We start from the raw sequence: 16,821 nt of genomic DNA, 5'->3' as shown, positions 1-16,821 counted from the left end.
AGTGTTAATGACTTCTAACCAATTCACATTCCCGACAATTTATGGCTTGGCTTTGGTGACTTAGCTTTTTATATAATTATTTTTGTTTTCAGAGAAGGCAGGCAGGCCTCTTTTTTTTTTCCCTCTAGAGATAATTATGAATAAGCTCAGACAGACAGAAGTAGGATTGAAGAAGACAAAGGGGCTGGGTGTGGAAATGCATGTCTGATCCCAGCAGTGGAAGCTTTATCTGCATGTGTTCAAGGAGATCTGGTTTACACAGAAAGTTCCATGCTAGCCAGGACTACATAGTGAGAAACAGAGAAGCTTGCCTCTTTTGAAAGTGGACAATCAAATGGCCCCTAGTAAATAACAAAAGATGACTATGGGCATGGAAGTCTTTAACTTAAAGTTCTCAGGAACTTCTTCCCGGCCTGGGGTCTAGCTGGGAACAGTGGCTCCACGGGCCAAGATTAAACTTGTAGTGCAGAGACACAGGCCCTGGCTTCCATGATGTGTATTTCCAGGCACCAGGCACTAATTGCTCACTGGTGTCATATTCCTCTCAGTTTTATATTTTTTCTCATGACATCTACCAATGGAGTGGTTTCATATCTGAATAAGTCTTTGAAGACTGGATCTTCCTTGCTAGGTTGTAAACTCCATGAAAGAAGAGTTCATGGTGCTTGTTTTGCCTACTCACACAGGTACACTGTCTGACATACGATTGATGGCCAAAAAAATATTTCTAGCAAACATTTTTAATATTAATTGAGCAAGCAAATGTGTTTCTGTAGTGACAATTCTGGAATTTAAAAAAAAACACAAATATAAGTCTGTGCTTTCATTTTAATTCCACGTGTGAGAATATGAAGCTGCTTTGGACTGTCCATAGCAGCTGACTATGATCTGCCTCATGCTCTAGCAGAGGTATTGTTTGCTAGCTGCAGATAGTTTCTGTGGTTGCATGGTGTTTAGAATTCTGAGAACTTTTCAGAGGGGATATAAATGCTAGGACCCCAAGAAGTGGGGTTGGTAGTTGTTGGTCATTTACTGAGGTTGGTTGTAGTTTGTTAGTAGCTATGGTTGAAGAAGAAACAAAAGGAAAGAAATTAGATTCAAGGGTCCTCCTTCTTTCTCTCCCTCTCCTCTATCTTTCTTCCTTTCTTATATAGTGCTAGAAGTAGATACTGGGGGGGAATTAAGGGTGGGGAAAAATGAACCCACAAACTAGCAAAGATCAACTACAGATTTCTGTGCATAGCCTCTGAGTTCTGCTGAGTGGAAGGCTCGGGTGATGTTGCTGTCTCTGGAGGAACTTTTCTGTATTGCTGTAGCAAATGATGATATTGGTGCCTTAGTGTTCTCCCTTTGCATTTTCCCTTTTGTCAACTGCTTGATACCCTACAGTCTCCCGACAACAGCTTCATCCCCAACTACACATTGGCTCCTAGCCTTCACATTTCTTTATGCCATCTTTCTTTTACCAGTGTACACTAAACCTTAAAACTGGGTCTTAGCCCTGTTGTGCTTTGATTTACTGACTCATCTGGTTAACAAGTGACTTGTTTCAAAGTGAACTGACCCACACTTCAAAATGTTTTTTGAAACTACCTGATGTTTTCTCTGCAGCATTTGAGGCCTGTCTAGATCCTACTGTTTGATCATCAATCCTGTGCTAGGTAGCCTTACTATAGGTTCCTTCCCTACTTAGCCATTGCCTCTTCTTTCCCCTTCTTCTCCTATTCTTTTTAAAAGCTGGCATTTACCAGACAGATCCTGGATCTTGCTCATTTTCCTGTTCTTCAGGCTATCTCTACTTGTCTTCTTTATTTTTCAGCTATAGCAAAAACGTCTCTAGACTCCTATTGTCAGCTGTTGTTCAGTAGGTGTGCTCCGTAATCCTTGCTTGGCTTTCACTATTGCCCCCTAAATAGTTTGTTTACAATGGAAATGTCATAATTTCAGTTCAACTTTCATGTTACTCTCAGACTTATTTTCTTATGGGGGAAAAATTGAGTACATAACCTCTTTTTGTATAACACCCACCTCCTACGGTTCCCAGGGTGGCATCTTCACTGCCATCAGCAGCTGAGGTGGCAATGGTATTGTGACTGAATTATAGCTTGCTGTATTCCAGACACAGGTCTAACCACTCTGCCCTTCACACAGGTTCTATAAGGTAGATAATGGTATCCCCATCCTATTTTATTTTTGCAAATGAGAAAACCTGAATAGGAAATTGGCATGTGACATCTTTAAGATCATACAGAGATAGAACATAGCCTTTCCAGTTTGAGGCTACACCCAACTCACAGCTGTCCCCAGCTCTCTCTATCCTTCTGCCACAGGAACTGCTCCTGGGTCCCTCAACATGCTGTTGTCTTCTTCTCCTTTGCCCTACCCCTGTACTTACTGTTTCTACTTCCTGGAATGTTGCTAATTCATCTTCCTGGTCAGCTGCCACTCATCCTACTTTTCCCTGCTCTGCTTCAGGGCTTTCTCTGCTTTATTGGAGAAAGGGCTCTGCATATATAAGTTGGTGTCCCATATAACACCATAAATCCGTGGGTTAGAAAGTACATCTCTATTTCTTAGCTAGCATTTAGATGAGTTGCAATAGACTATTAAAAATGCTAATTGAAGGAACAAACCAATCACAATCTCCATAAAGATCAAGGACCATATCTTACTTCTTTAGAGCTACATGCTCAGCTTCTAGTGTAAACACAAAGGAAAAATCTCAGTTGGTATTTGAATGACAATGTAAGCTGCCACCAGAGTTTTAGTGAAATTAAGGAGTAGAATTGCCTATCGTTCACTTCTTCATTTATAGACAGTTGTTGCTGTAGCTTCAGTTTGGGATTATTTTCTGTTTAACAACATTTTTCATTTATAGTTAAAGCATAAATAGTCTTGGTTTCTTTTTGGCTCTATTAAAAACCAGAAAATTAAGTATATTGGATATAGATTAAGAAGGACACATTGTAAGTGACTTTTGGCCATAGTGTCTGTTATAATTTAATGTGTTCCTAGTTTTAGATTTGGGGGTTATTCATGTTATTGCTTATATTTGCTAAGAATGGGAAATAGATCTATGTGTCATCTATTGATACATTAGGTTTAGTGAAAATAATAATAAATCTTTTGTAATGCAAAATTTACTTTATATTGAGAGCAAAGAAGAGAAAGGAGGAAAGAAGAAATATATTGGGCACCTTGGCGTGGAACCCTTACCTGCTGGCCTGGCTTGATGGGGGACAGGGTGATACCCTGGGTGTTGATCACAGGCAAGATCTGGTTTCCGATGACCGTGGCAATGATTTGGCCCTGGGCATTGGTTAGGAGCTGGGGTGTGATAGGTTGTACTTGAAGACCATGAGTGCCACTTGTTGCTTGACTCGATGGCCCTGGGTTAGGCATCAGTGGAATGGTCCCAATAATCTGTAAGAGATAGGCCTGAATGTGAGGAGCTGGTTGAATTCAGAATCCACTTGCATAGGACAAAGACTGCGTTGTTCCCTCGTGAAGAGTGTTATCAGAAGCTCATTCACTATCTACAAGCAGGCCAGCATAGATCAAATATTAGGGCATGAGCATTAAAAGAAGAGAAAGCTACACATGGACTGCTTCCTCAAGGGAAGGGAAAATTACCTTACTTAAAAATAAAACCAGCTGTTTATAAAGAGGTAAACATGCAGTTTCTGCTAAGGCTTTCTCTCAGAAACAGGAGGAATAGATTTCTTAAGTACTTAAATCCTTAGTGGACTTGGGACTCTACATCTTTCTTACACCAGGGCTCTAGATGTCCTGAATCCTGGGGATTCCCCTTCCACAGTCTGCCTTTTACATCTTCCATTCTTTTCTCTGCCCCTGTCCTGCCATCCTACTCACTGCCAAGATCAAGGTTGGCTTCTTGACCTCTATACTCTGTAGGACTACCAGCCTCAAACAAGTATCCTATCATGTAAAGTGATTGAGAGACTAGACTCTGGAGACAGGAAGCTAGGATATCATTCACAGCACCAGGCCACCAAACAGTCACATTTGTTAAGGGACTTCAGCCTCTCAAAGGCTAGTAAATAAATGGTTAAATTCTTTAGAAGTGATGTGACTACTGACGATTGAAATCAGAAAGATGAAATGTGCAGCTTAAATGAAGTGTGTTAAACCAGGACCTAGTTGTGAGGGGCTTTACCCTCTGTGTATGTGTAGTGGATGAGCCTTAAGTGTTAGGGGCTCAGGGCTCTGCCACAGGGGACAGGAGAGGGCCATTGCCTCTGTTGGCTTCTGTCACCAGTGAAAGTGTTGTGTAGGATGATGATATGGGGCAAGTGGTTTGATCTGCTTTCTGTGAAAGAAGATGCCTCCATGTCCAGGGCATCTACAGAATGTGGAAACGGAGACTTTACAATACACTGCTAGGGACAAGTCTAATTTACAAAGCCTCCAACTACAAGCTATTTCTAAACATGAAACCTCAAGGGGTGTCATGAGGAATGGGTGTGGGACTATTTCTCCTGATTAATATACTAAGTCTTGCACTACAAATTGTCACCAATGATTGTTCCCTAGTTTTGAGCCATGGTGGTCCATGACTTCACTGTCATGTAACATTCTTTTTCATTCTGTCTTCTTACAAAACCTCTCTGAACTAAACTGGAGTTTAGCCATGTCTCTCCCTCACAAATCAGACAGAAGAGTGAAGAAGAACTCTATGAAGTAATCTTTGAGAGAGGAGTTGTAGTGACAGAGCTGGAACTGGTGTTCCTGAATGCCTGCTTTTTCTTCTGACTCTTGAGTCTCACTACTTGGAGGACACTGAATATTGAATGTTAAAGGACTCCAGTTCTTGGGCAATGCTTCTTCATATTCTGTCTGCAATTTTCTACTGGATGATAAGCTCTCTGTGGACTTGTTCACAAATGGTAGTGATTTCCACTACACAGTACTAACACAGGTACTAAAACATAGTTTTTCAGTAAATGATTTTTTTTTCAGTGAATGGCTTTAGGTTTTTGGGGTTCAGGATTCCAGATGCAAATAGGACAATGGGAGAACCACCAGATTATAGCTCGTGGGAAGATGGCATAGAACAGCCCCCTCCCCCATCTGTCATTGCTTCCAACACAGCAGTCCTGTGGGATAGCAAAAACGGAGAAGCTGTACAATGATCAGGTATCAGTGGCATTTGTCAGTGGATGCTGATGAAGGTCAGGCAATTATTGTGGAAGTGGTCACCCATCCCTTAAGGAGCTGTCAGGCTGCAGGTATCCTGAACAAGCATGCAGTGTGTCTCACAGTGACAGCAGTGAACATGTTCCATCAGTGTAAGTAAGGTCAGAAGGAGTCCACATCAATAGATGATAATGCATAAGTACTTTATTGACGAGCGGTCCTACATTAGCCTAAAAGCCAGTTCCTGTGATGCCCACAGGCATTGTAAGAGAGACATGGAATAAGTCTCCTGTCCTTGTCTATATTGGATATAGATGGCCTGCACATGCAGAGTGAAAACTTGGCAGTAGACCTTCCTACTCTGGTTACCTGGAGTGTCTTAGGTCTTTGGCTTCCTACTCTATCTGATTGGCTGCAGAAGTTGGATGCATTTAAGTGGAGGGCTATGGATTCTATTTTTGGCAGAATGTCAGTGCATTTAGGAGCTTGTGGGAGTATGTAGCCTGAGAGAATGCCTCAGAGTAAGGCACGGGACATGACAGCTATAGAACACACAGTGATGAAAAGAGAGGCATCTAGCCCCAAGATGATTGACATGAGTATGTGCTGACTCTGTGGTAATGAGTGCACTTTCTGGGTGAAGGAAGAAATGAAAAGGCAAATGTGATTGGCTCACCAGCCTCTCCCCTAGGAACAGCCTCACTCTCCAAACTGAGTTGCAACTAAAACGCTTGTCACTGTGTCTTCTCCACTTCCCCTCTCTTTTTATTTGGGTCTGAGCATCACATATGGATAAGACAACAGTAGTGTCAGAGCCAGAAGAATCTGAAAAGGCCCTGTGGAAGGAGCTGTTTAATAGAGCTTGGTTGTGAGGTGGGGATGCATGTAAAGTCAGGAAGTCTTTGGTGAAGTTCTGTATTTCTTAGTTGTTCTCGTCTTCATTTTAGAGGCATGAGCATCACCATATTCATATGCAGAACACTTTTTGGTACATGTTTGGATCTTTGTAACAGACTCTAAGATATCAAAATACCCTGGTTTTAATTTGCCCAAATTTGTTCAATTGTAGAGATGATCACACACTATATTTAAAAATTATCTGTTGAATTACTATGCTCATTCTGACTTAAATTTCTCTTAGCATTTTCACACATGTAATCAGAATACCTCCAAATATGTTGAGTTCACAGAAGAAGTGTAAAGTGATAATAGGAGTGGAGGCACACACATCTGAGACTTTCCAGGCTCTTAATAGCTGTCCAGTTACCGATGAAAATTGTGTTTCAAATTAAAGCCTTGTGAATTTAATTTGATGGCAGGAGGATTTCAATTCAAGAAGGAAATTAAAACCGAGTCTGGAAAGACTATAGAGAATATTTGGTTTAGAGATGAAGACTGAAAATATAGTTTTAAAACTAGCTTCTAAGGGAATCTGAATACATCAGTTACAAAAGCTAATGTGCTGAGAAGTCCAGATGGAAGAGTTACTTTGCTACGTAAACATGGCAATCAGGATCTGGCTCCTGCTTACCCCATCCAATATTTGAAACTAACTCATACTCCCTTCAATTATAAAGGACTCTGGCAAAGCAGCTGAATCCCTATGGAGCCTTCTATTAGCACTGTGTTATGTGCCATAGATGATGCTGAATAGGTGCAGGTGGGACAGGGCAGGGTTAATGTTATCAAATTCAAGGATGCCATCAGCCAAAGGAGGAAATGAGTACTAAATGAATAAGCAAGGGCTTCATGATGGAAAACGTTTATATCTATGTGGTATGTGTTTGAGAACATTGGGAATGAATGAATTATTTTAGACAAAGGTGGGGTTGGTTCAGGAAGACTACAGAAGATGCAGGACTGTGAAGTTTAGGATTAGGGAAAACCTAATAGAAGCTAGTGTATAGGTGGAGGCATGGGGAAGGCAAGTTGATCAGTTTGGAGGCAAGAGAAGGTTGAGACATATCAGCCAGGAAGGGTTAGATTCCACGCAGCCAAAGACTTATGATAATTTTTTGGGGGGATGGGACAGTTCTGAGACAGGGTCTCAGTTGTACAGGTTGGCCTTGTACTTGATATTTAGCTTGATATTGAGGTTTACCTCAAACCTGATTATTATATCTTAACCTCCTGTGTGTATTGTGTGTGCCATCATGCTTGATGGTGAACAGGTTTCGTTAGGGGGTGGGAAGGAGGGCTGATACGGAGCCATTTCAGGTGTGAATATGACAAATTAGGGCTGAATACTATCAAGTGGTGAAAGGCTACAGACCAGACCAGTTGCTTGGATGGTACTGAAGTCACCCAAGTATGAAGCAAAATGCCCCAATGAATCCTTAGCACAGAGGACGCCTGATTCATTGGCTTCCACTTCAAAGCACAACGCACAGCCTACTTCATGTCTAGCTTGCAACATTAGAAATTTTTGAGTGAAGTTATTGCCCCATCAATCGCACAGCAAATAGCTCAGGCATCGTTTGCAATGATCTTCTGTGTCATTGCCCTGACTCTCCACCTGTAATGATTCATCTCTGATGAATGCTTTAACCAGGCTGAGGCCCATCCTGGCATTATAATGATAATTTGTGACTTGAAAGAGTTCCTGTTTCTCTAACAGGGGACTTACTTGGTTGTTGCTGTTCATGTCTGCCTGACACTTTCCTTGGAATGAGTGAAGAGCATTAACCAAAATTGAGGAATAAAGTTCATATATAAGAGCAGCTAAACAAAACCCATTCATATGAATAGTGTTCATTGGCACACATAATTTAAAGGATACGTATTTTTGTAGTAAATTCAGTGGTTTACATCCAAGTAGGTCTGCCATTCATTCAAAAACAAACAATGCCATCATGAAGATTATTTTGCGACAGTGGACAAATCTGGCAGTTAAAGACCTTGTAACTGCTCGGTCTATTGTTTCAACACTCTCCTGCACATCGGTCTAACAGATAGAGATGTGTTAGGTCTGAATGAGGGAACTGAACAAATGAATACATTCACTGTTAACACACAGATGACATCGGCTGCAGTCTTAGTTGGTGTCACAGAGGCTCAGGCATCCAGCAAGCCATCTGATGGGCCACATGTTGTTATAGTCTCTGATATGCAGTTAAACTCTGCCAAAGAATGTGAAGGCAGATGTCATATTGACAAGTAATTTTGTTGCCATGGCTTAAAAGAAAAGGGAAGCCTGTCAATGTTGTTCTCAGTGACTTCCTCAGGTCTGACAGTACATTAGTAGAGACACCTCCTTTCCAACTATTTGTGTCACCTCAGCAGTGTTTGGCCAAGTAGCTTTTGTGAATAGTAGCATCACTTTGTCCACACTTGGACAAGGAACTAAGATGCTTGTGAGGAGCGATCACTGACAGTAGCAGCCGATCGCTCGCCTGTTCTTTCTGGTCTGGACACAGTGATCCTCTCCTAGCTCAAGCAGTGTTTTTTTTTTTTCTATATGACATACGCATTCTAAACTCACTTTTATTCTCAGTTTAAAGTTAACTTTCTTAGAGTGATTATTGCATCTCTGATTAGGACATTTATTCTAAAGGGTAATGGAAAACCACTATTTTGCAACCAAAATTTATTTCAGGATACAATCCAGGAGACCCCCACTCCTCGAATTTGGTCATGTTCAACATGGTGAAAAAGTGAAATATGGACACTGAGAGGGAAAATCACAGAGAATCGGAATCAGATAATGGTGAAGGCATGGAGGGAGCAAAGAAAGGGAAGGGAGCGGTCAGCGGTCAGCGGTCAGCGGCAGACAAAATGAACAGTGAATAGAGACACCATGAACAGTGAATAGAGACACCATGAAAAGTGAGTAGGACAGGCTGTGCATTGGCTTCCTGGAGCACTGGAAGTTGCTGTGTTCAAGAAGTCTGTGACTGACTCAAAATTTCTGTCATGACAGTATGGCCAGAGGTGGTACTGCTATGGTCTAGGATCTCAGAACAAGTATCTTAAACCAACTTGAAAGACACACACTTAGTGAGAAGCTGTGAGAGATTCTACTTGTATGTGTTCATTCTATTACTTCTATTGTGGATGTTGTAGGTACATTCCTATGATAATACCCTCCAACTTGGTGTCTTTAGCTATCAGAATTAAAACCCCATTGTGTATTGAAAGGTTTGGCCATACATTTGGGAGCCCAGAACTCACAGATAGAAGCATAGCACTGGGGGTATTGGGATCTGTAAACTTTTTCTGCAACACTATGCTACGAATGGTGTGCATAAAAGCAAATGCTATAGATACAGTAAAACAGTAAAGGCAATGGTCTTCCCTAAATGTCTTTCTTAGAGATTAAAAGAGATTCTCTTAGTGAGTTTAAGATGTACATGGAGGAAGCAAATTCCTCGCTGGCTAGGAGAGCTAATGAATGACTTCTTTTATAGTGCTCCTCTGTAAAATGGGACTAATCACTGCATAATATCATAAAATAAGGTAAGCAAAACACTCAGCATGGCTTTGCCCAGCAGCTCAGTGCTTGTAATGTTCATTCAGAAATCACTTTTGCTTATGTTTCTTGTGTGGCAGCTCCCGTGCATTTTCACGAGGTTGCAAAACCATTTTTATTTTGAAACAATATATACATATCCCAGATTGGTTGTGAAATTTCAATCCTTCTGCCTCAGTTCCCAAGTGTTGTGATTACATATTCATATTCATAGTATTCATAGCCATATTCATAGCCTTCAAATTCTTTCTAATATCATAATATCACCATTAAAATAGTCCACCTACTACAAAGTGTACTGAAAAGTTTCCTATCTTAGAATTTTAAGTTGGGGTTTGTGTGTAGGTATGATAAAGATGTGTTTCATAGGAAAGACCAGCTCCATGCTGAACACACAGAGGATGCCTCTACAACGTTGTCAGACAGTTCCTGAGCAAGACTCCTTGAAGACATTAGACCTAGAGAACTCTGAAATTCTGTGTATTCTCCTCAAGCCCAGAGTGACCTCAGAGTTTTCTCCTTACCCCACAGTTAAAGCACTTGAGTGAACTTTCTCTTTTTAAATTTAGATACTCTAGCTTCTACAGATTTTGTAAAGAGAGGAGACAGGAAAAAAGGGTATGGCAGATAGAGGGAGGGGACAGAGTGTGCATACTCAACGTCATTGTCAGGAGATGCCCGTCTACTGCTGGAGGGGGCCAGGGTGTGTACTTCTCTAGACTTAGTTGCATATTCAGAGCCATTTCAAATTTTATACTACAGCCCTCTTTTGGCACAAGCAGTGTGTGTGTGTGTGTGTGTGTGTGTGTGTGTGTATGTGTGTACTTCACCCTCGGCAGGTGGGAATTTTTTAATTAAAAAATTAAAATGCATCATAAAATTTGTATTTACATACATACCTATGTCTGTGATTATGAGATTTACTATCTTTTATTTGGATTCTACAATCAAAGAGTAAGATAAACTGAAAAAAATCTAATCAAATGATTAAGTTAAACTTAAATCAATGGTATTATTATATTTGAGTCAGAAACAAGGAATCATTGTAAGCCTTTGTGGTCTATTCTTAGAATGAATGGTGGCTTGAAGCCAGTGCCCAAGAAATAAGGTTCTCTGAACAAAATATAGATGCCCACTGTTAAGTCCAAGTTTTTGAACTGTTTCAGATGAATACCTGCCATGCACTGGCACAGTCTGTATTTTAAGGAATTCATGGTTTTCCCCACACTGCTGGGTTTCTAGCAGTTTTAATCATCTAGAAAGTAAGACAGTGAAGGCAGGAGAGGAGGGGGATGATTTTGCAAGACATCACCTTCTCTGCTGTCAAAGTTCAGAGAGGAATTTCTGTAAAGCATCTGTACATCTTCCCACCAGGTCACAGTGAAACTTATTCACTGTGGTGCTATTTGGTGGTGAGGTCTTCAGGAAGGAGAGAGGTCAAGATGGCAGGCGCCTCATGAATAGCATTTATAAAAGGGACTCTCATTGCTTATCTCTAGAATCCTAACTGGGTTTTTAAAAGTACGCATTAATCCATAGTCACTTATTACCAGGGCAGAGGTGATACCCCCTCAAAGCCAGTGGGTTCCTTTGAGCTGTGTGTGTGGCCTGGGATTTAATTTCTCCCTCCCTACACTATTCTTCTTTGATTATTTACTTGACTATTAGTTGTTAGATTGGAGCATACAGAACTATGTACAGAGCTGAGCTAACACTTCCATGCCAGATTCTCTTCAGTGGTAACATCTTTTTTTTTTTTTAATACGTATTCTAGTGAATGAGTTAAAGAACTGTCTGTGACTAGATTTTAACAAATTCTTAATGATAATCAGAAACATTTTTTCTTCACTGATTCTGCTTTTTAGTCTATAAATTAAACTGTGGATGTTTTTCATTTTCTCCAGTGCTGGTCGAATATATTTTCTGTTTCTCTTTCAAAGAGCATCACCACTATTGCGAATCCATCACTTTGCAGAAGGACCACCCTGTGCCAGCCTTTACCTGACTTTCCTCAAGACTTTAAGTTTTAATACTAGCCTGAAAAGAACTCACCACCACCAACAAATACTTAGAATTAGGGAAAGCATTTCTGTTTCTAGCTGCTGCCAGGTTAAGTGACTAAATCAGACTTAAGCTATTTATTGCTTGGAAGAACACCTTGATTCACAGCCAGGAAACATCCTCCAACAAAGCTTTCCATCTAAGAACTATTTGATATTTCATCCAAAAAGGAGAAAGAAATAACTATAGCATCGAACAAACAAAACCAAAAAATTAAAACAAAACAACCACCCTCCCCCCAGTAAAAATAAACAAAACACAGCCAGCTAGCCAGCCAGCCAACCAACCAACCAACCAACCAACCAAAAGCAAAACAGGGACCAATGATCTCCAATATTCGTAGTTTACTCTTCATTGAAATAGGTCCACATTCAATGGGAAGAGGTGCAGAAAATGTTTGGCAATTGCTCAAGAAAGCGCTATGCATATTTAACACCTCCTGGTTCTGTGTTTATACCCAGTGAGTGCATTAGGCTGTAAAGTTGAATTTAAATGAGGTTAACAACAATACAAGCCTCCAAGGGAAAGGAAGGGTGGAGAGGGAAGTTCAGTTAAAGACACATCTGTCTATCATAACCCAGGCCTATGAGCCTAGGATGATTCATGTGTTTTTTTTTTTTTTTTTGAGGAAAATGTCCATTGTTGTGGCGAAATTAAATGTATTTTGATACTTGTATGTGATGCTTATCTATCTGCTCAATCAGAAAAAAGTTGTCCTCATCATTCTAACACATATTGCTTTTTCAATTTCCTGTTAGTAATGTTTCCTTAATGTTCTTGAGGGTGAGACCGCAGAATTTCTCATTTCTCACAACAAAGACTGAGGCTCGTTAGAATCATGCTGATGAGTTTCTGTCATAAAATTGCAAACCCTCATGTTCATAGGTGGTCCGGGCTTCAGCCAGATCCCCACTGATCAGACAGGTGTTGACAAATGTCAACAAGGAGGATGGGCTGTGCTCCAGCTGTGGCTCCTCAGAGTTTTCTTATCTCAATTTTAAATGTTCCTCAAAACCATACACATTTAATTCCTCAGTCCTTCATGACACATCTAGGATCTTCACTGTGGAAACAGGTGTTAAGTGTACAGAGCCATTCCAGCCTGGGCAGTGCCACGTGATCTTGTCTCCAAAATCAGGGTGAGTTCTCTGAGACCGGTCCCTCAGTGGTCCATTTTGTGTTTATTTAAGTATATTTTACACCGTGTTTTAAATATGAACATCCCATCCTCTTGAAGATGCCATTCTTTATATTAAAAAGTTAAAGAGTTACTTTATGGCTAAATGATACTGAAAAGATTCTCACCGTTCAAAATCTTCCATTTCTAACTTGTACTTTCTCAAGTTCCTAGTACATTGAAAGCAGAGTCTGTGCAGTGCATACGTTAGGTCTGGTTATGTGGGAAGGCTGTCTAAAATGGCTTAACGATACAATGAAGGAAGAGGCAATGTTTTTATTCTAGGGCACCAGAGAAAAAACAAGAATGCTTAAAGGCACCCAGTGGCTGATAATCCCTCCTGGCCCTGCCTTTTGTTTAAATTGAGTACATCTTGTTAGGAAGAAAGGCCAATGCTGTTATGCCCAGAGGCCATATGGTATAAGGGGGCAGGCTAGACATCTCCTAGCCTGGAGCTATGGTTAATCTTGAGAAAATAGGATTTCCCATCATGCTCATCATGTGGGTAGTAGATTCCATATTGCCACACTGGCCTTTTCTTCATGTTGGAGGAACATGATTTCATAGCAGATGTGGTCAATGGAAAAGTGTGATACAGGGCAGGCTTGACACTCATATGACTCACTATATAAGGTCTCAGTGTTTAACAACTTGTACTGTGCTCACACTTTACACTAGCTGTACAATATTAAAAGAAGCTAAAGAAAGGTAAGTCACTGAAAACAGCTATTTTCATTTGACATGGGATACTGGATGGCGTTTAAAAACATTTTCACATAAAACTTTAATATATTCAGTGGGCCTTACTTGAGATCAGCTGACTGAAGGGGATTAAGTATACATACACAATGTTATGGGATGTCTCCTATAGTCAGTCAGGCACAGTATTAGGTATGTAGAAAGCTTATGCTGACAGCAGCTTTGCTCAAAGAAAATCTGGGCTTTGAAGCAGCCAGATTTGGTTTTCTGTCTAGGCTTTTTTATTCACTGTGTGGCTCTGGGAAGCTGGATAATTTTCCTAAGCCTCCAGTCTACCCATCAGCTGTGAACTTGTATAACAGTCAAGAGCATGATGAGCATAAAATGAAATACTAAATCTTTGTAAAATGCTTACTGAAGAATATATTGGCAAACATGAAATCCTATCCAGGCCATGGACTTTCTTACTATATCACGTTCTCTGTGTGCCAGGTAGTGTCTTCAGCTCTTGAGATGCACTACGAAGAAAGCAAGAAGATTCCACTTGTTGTTGGAGCATGTGATAGAGAACATTCTGAGACAAAACTGAGCTTGGTTCCTGAATTTCTCACAGGGTGACCTTGGAAGCTCTCCATGCATCTGGACAATGGCCATAGACTATATCATGCAGTGGTGGGAAAGATGACAGGGTTGGGACATGCTGAGGCTAAGTACCTTGCCTGCCCTCTGGGGATATGAAGGAATGGAGGGAGAGCTTAGGCCCCTGCCTTTCTGACTTGAGAGCCTGGGTTTTTTAGCCCTGGAGTCCCTTCCATGTAGAGATACAGACATTGCTCAGCCATGTTACTTCAGGGAGGTTCTGGGCTATTGTCACTGTCTACTGGCAGGTGTCTCATCCAGGCAGTATGCCGTGTTCTCTTGTGCTCTGTGCATTATTTGCTTAACCCCATTTGCCTATAGGTGTAATGCTGTACTTGTAAGTACTGACTGTACTGCATGCAGTATTCCTAAAGGTCCAGCTTACAATATCTTATAGGGGCCTGCTTTTACTGTTATTCAAGATGGCAAAAGTTAGGTGAGGAAACCAATAGAAATTGGGAGCAAATGCTTTCAATCTAATGGTGTTGCATAGAGGCTTGGTTTGAACTTGAATCTGCTCCCTTTTCTTGCTCTGAGTTTTGACATTTCCATTCTTCTCTGCCTCTGATCTATTCATTTCTCTCTTATTGACCTTGTAAGTTGATGACTTCTGACATCTTTATGAGTACTAACCAACTCATGGGCCAACAAAAATGTAGGGCACATATTTGGCTTATAGAATATTTACTTCAAGGGTGGCTATATCTCATATGTAAGGCTAATGTCCTATCATACCTTGTAATGTCCTAATGATAAAGATGGTTTGAAGATGGGGCTAGTGATATTCTAGGAAAGCTCACTCAGAGTTCAGCATTCAGTTTTTTCTCTGTTCCAACCCCAATTCAAATCAAGCTTATTTTTTTATTTTATAATAAAATAAAGAATAAGTAGCTTCTGTTCTCATCCCTCATTTTTGCTAAAATTCAAATATTAAGAAGGCAGCTAATATTCCAGTATACAGTTGTCCCAATACCAGGCTAAGTTAAGGTTGTTCATCAAATAAATAACACAGTTTCTCAATTATAATACTTTTTATGTTACTAAATTTTAGTTTTAAAGTTTAGTAGTAAAAATTATTTTGAAAACCTGTGAATCTCTAACAATTGATGTATGTGTCTAATGTGGTATTTTACTACTGTGCCTTCTCCCTCAAAAGTGCAGGGCATGACTTTAGGTGCAATTTAAATCAATGATTTCTTAGACATACGAATACTCTGGTAGATAGTAGATATTTCTGTTTTTCTTCAAAAGTCCTACCTCATTGGAGGAGTGGGTCTCTGGGGGAAAGATCTAGAAATTGAGGTATCTTAACATGCTTCAAGCTTAATCAACTCTAGCATTATTTTGTGTTTCGGAGGACTGACTGCCATAGGTTTTTCTACTGAGCTCTGAGAAGCTAACATGGAAAGCATCTGTGTTGCTGGGTGGGCATCTATGTGTTACACACCTAGTCTTCTTTGCTCGTGGTTAGGAGGCCTTGCTGGGAGGTCTTCTAGGTCCTGACACTTTGAGTCTGCTTTCCTCTGGCATAATTGGTGTAGATCTGAGATAGACTTTAAGTTTGTCTCATTGCTTTAGAGACATCTCTGAAAACACCTCATCAATTCTTTTGATGAGCAATAATAAAACAGGTAAGCATATGAATTAGAATACCTAGTACTTATTTGGTAGGATATTTTTATCTTCAGGTTTCAAGTGTGTGTATAGAAACACTTCAGGAATAATACTCTGAGAGACTCAGTTGGGGTTCTGTGTGTTGTATAACCAATTTGCTATAATTGATTTCTCTCCATTAATTCCTGATTGATCAATAAATGGCTGGGGCTTTTGACTGAGCAGAGAGGATAGAAAGGTGGAACTTAGAATTGAGGAGGGGTTTTGAGAGAGATCACAGTGGGAGAAGAGAGAAGAGAGAATGAGAAGAAGGTTACCATTACATCTAATGGTAGATAGGCCAGACCACATGGCAAAGAGAAGTTCATTCTTAAGACAGGCTGATGGAACAGAAACAGGCTAGGAGACATCAGATAGGCAAATGATGGGCACTTGTGTGGGTTTTAACAGGTGAAAGGATTAGAATAGCTTAGAATCTGCCCAGCATAGTGCCTATAGCTTACTAATAAATTGTACTGTTTCTGTGTTGTTTACTTGAGAACTATGTGGGGAAAGTATGGGTAGGGTAGAAACCCCCAATAGATATTTAAGTGTAAAAAGGGGTGTAGTGACTCTCCAGAACAATAATTTCCTTCTATAGACTGTATGGAGAGTAATACATCCCCATATTTTTTTTAAATGTAAAGATTTAGGTTCTGTGTTTTTAGTTGTTTGTTCACATAGCAACTGAGAGAGCACTGAGGCCTTCCAGCCAGAGAAACTCAGGGTGGTACAGGAGCACAACAGTGGGCACTGGGTTCAGATCTCAGCCCTGCTACTTATCCAAGGTGCTGTTCTCTGAACTCTTAGAGAATGTGTCCATCTGTATAGTTGGGACTATTAAAAGCCTTCCATGACATCCGTGGCACATTACTGATGACCCCAGGTAGGAGCTCACTACGGTAGACATTTTCTTTCTTTCTCTCTCTCTCTCTCTCTCTCTCTCTCTCTCTCTCTCTCTCTCTCT

General features: G+C 40.5%; 1 protein-coding gene across 1 annotated transcript in view; it reads right to left on the bottom strand.

Annotated features, from left to right (window-relative positions):
• The window catches only part of Pou6f2 (POU class 6 homeobox 2), a 368,585-nt gene that overhangs the window by 23,110 nt on the left and 328,654 nt on the right, over positions 1–16,821 (bottom strand). Inside the window, exon 6 of the mRNA XM_028789291.1 lies at positions 3,217–3,423. Within this exon, the coding sequence (XP_028645124.1) occupies positions 3,217–3,423 (207 nt within the window). The remainder of the gene's footprint in view (positions 1–3,216; positions 3,424–16,821) is intronic.

Source organism: Grammomys surdaster, unplaced genomic scaffold (genome assembly GCF_004785775.1).
Source record: "Grammomys surdaster isolate TR1022 unplaced genomic scaffold, NIH_TR_1.0 125807, whole genome shotgun sequence".
NCBI classification, from domain to species: Eukaryota; Metazoa; Chordata; class Mammalia; order Rodentia; family Muridae; genus Grammomys; species Grammomys surdaster.
This window is presented reverse-complemented; position numbering and strand designations above follow the sequence as displayed.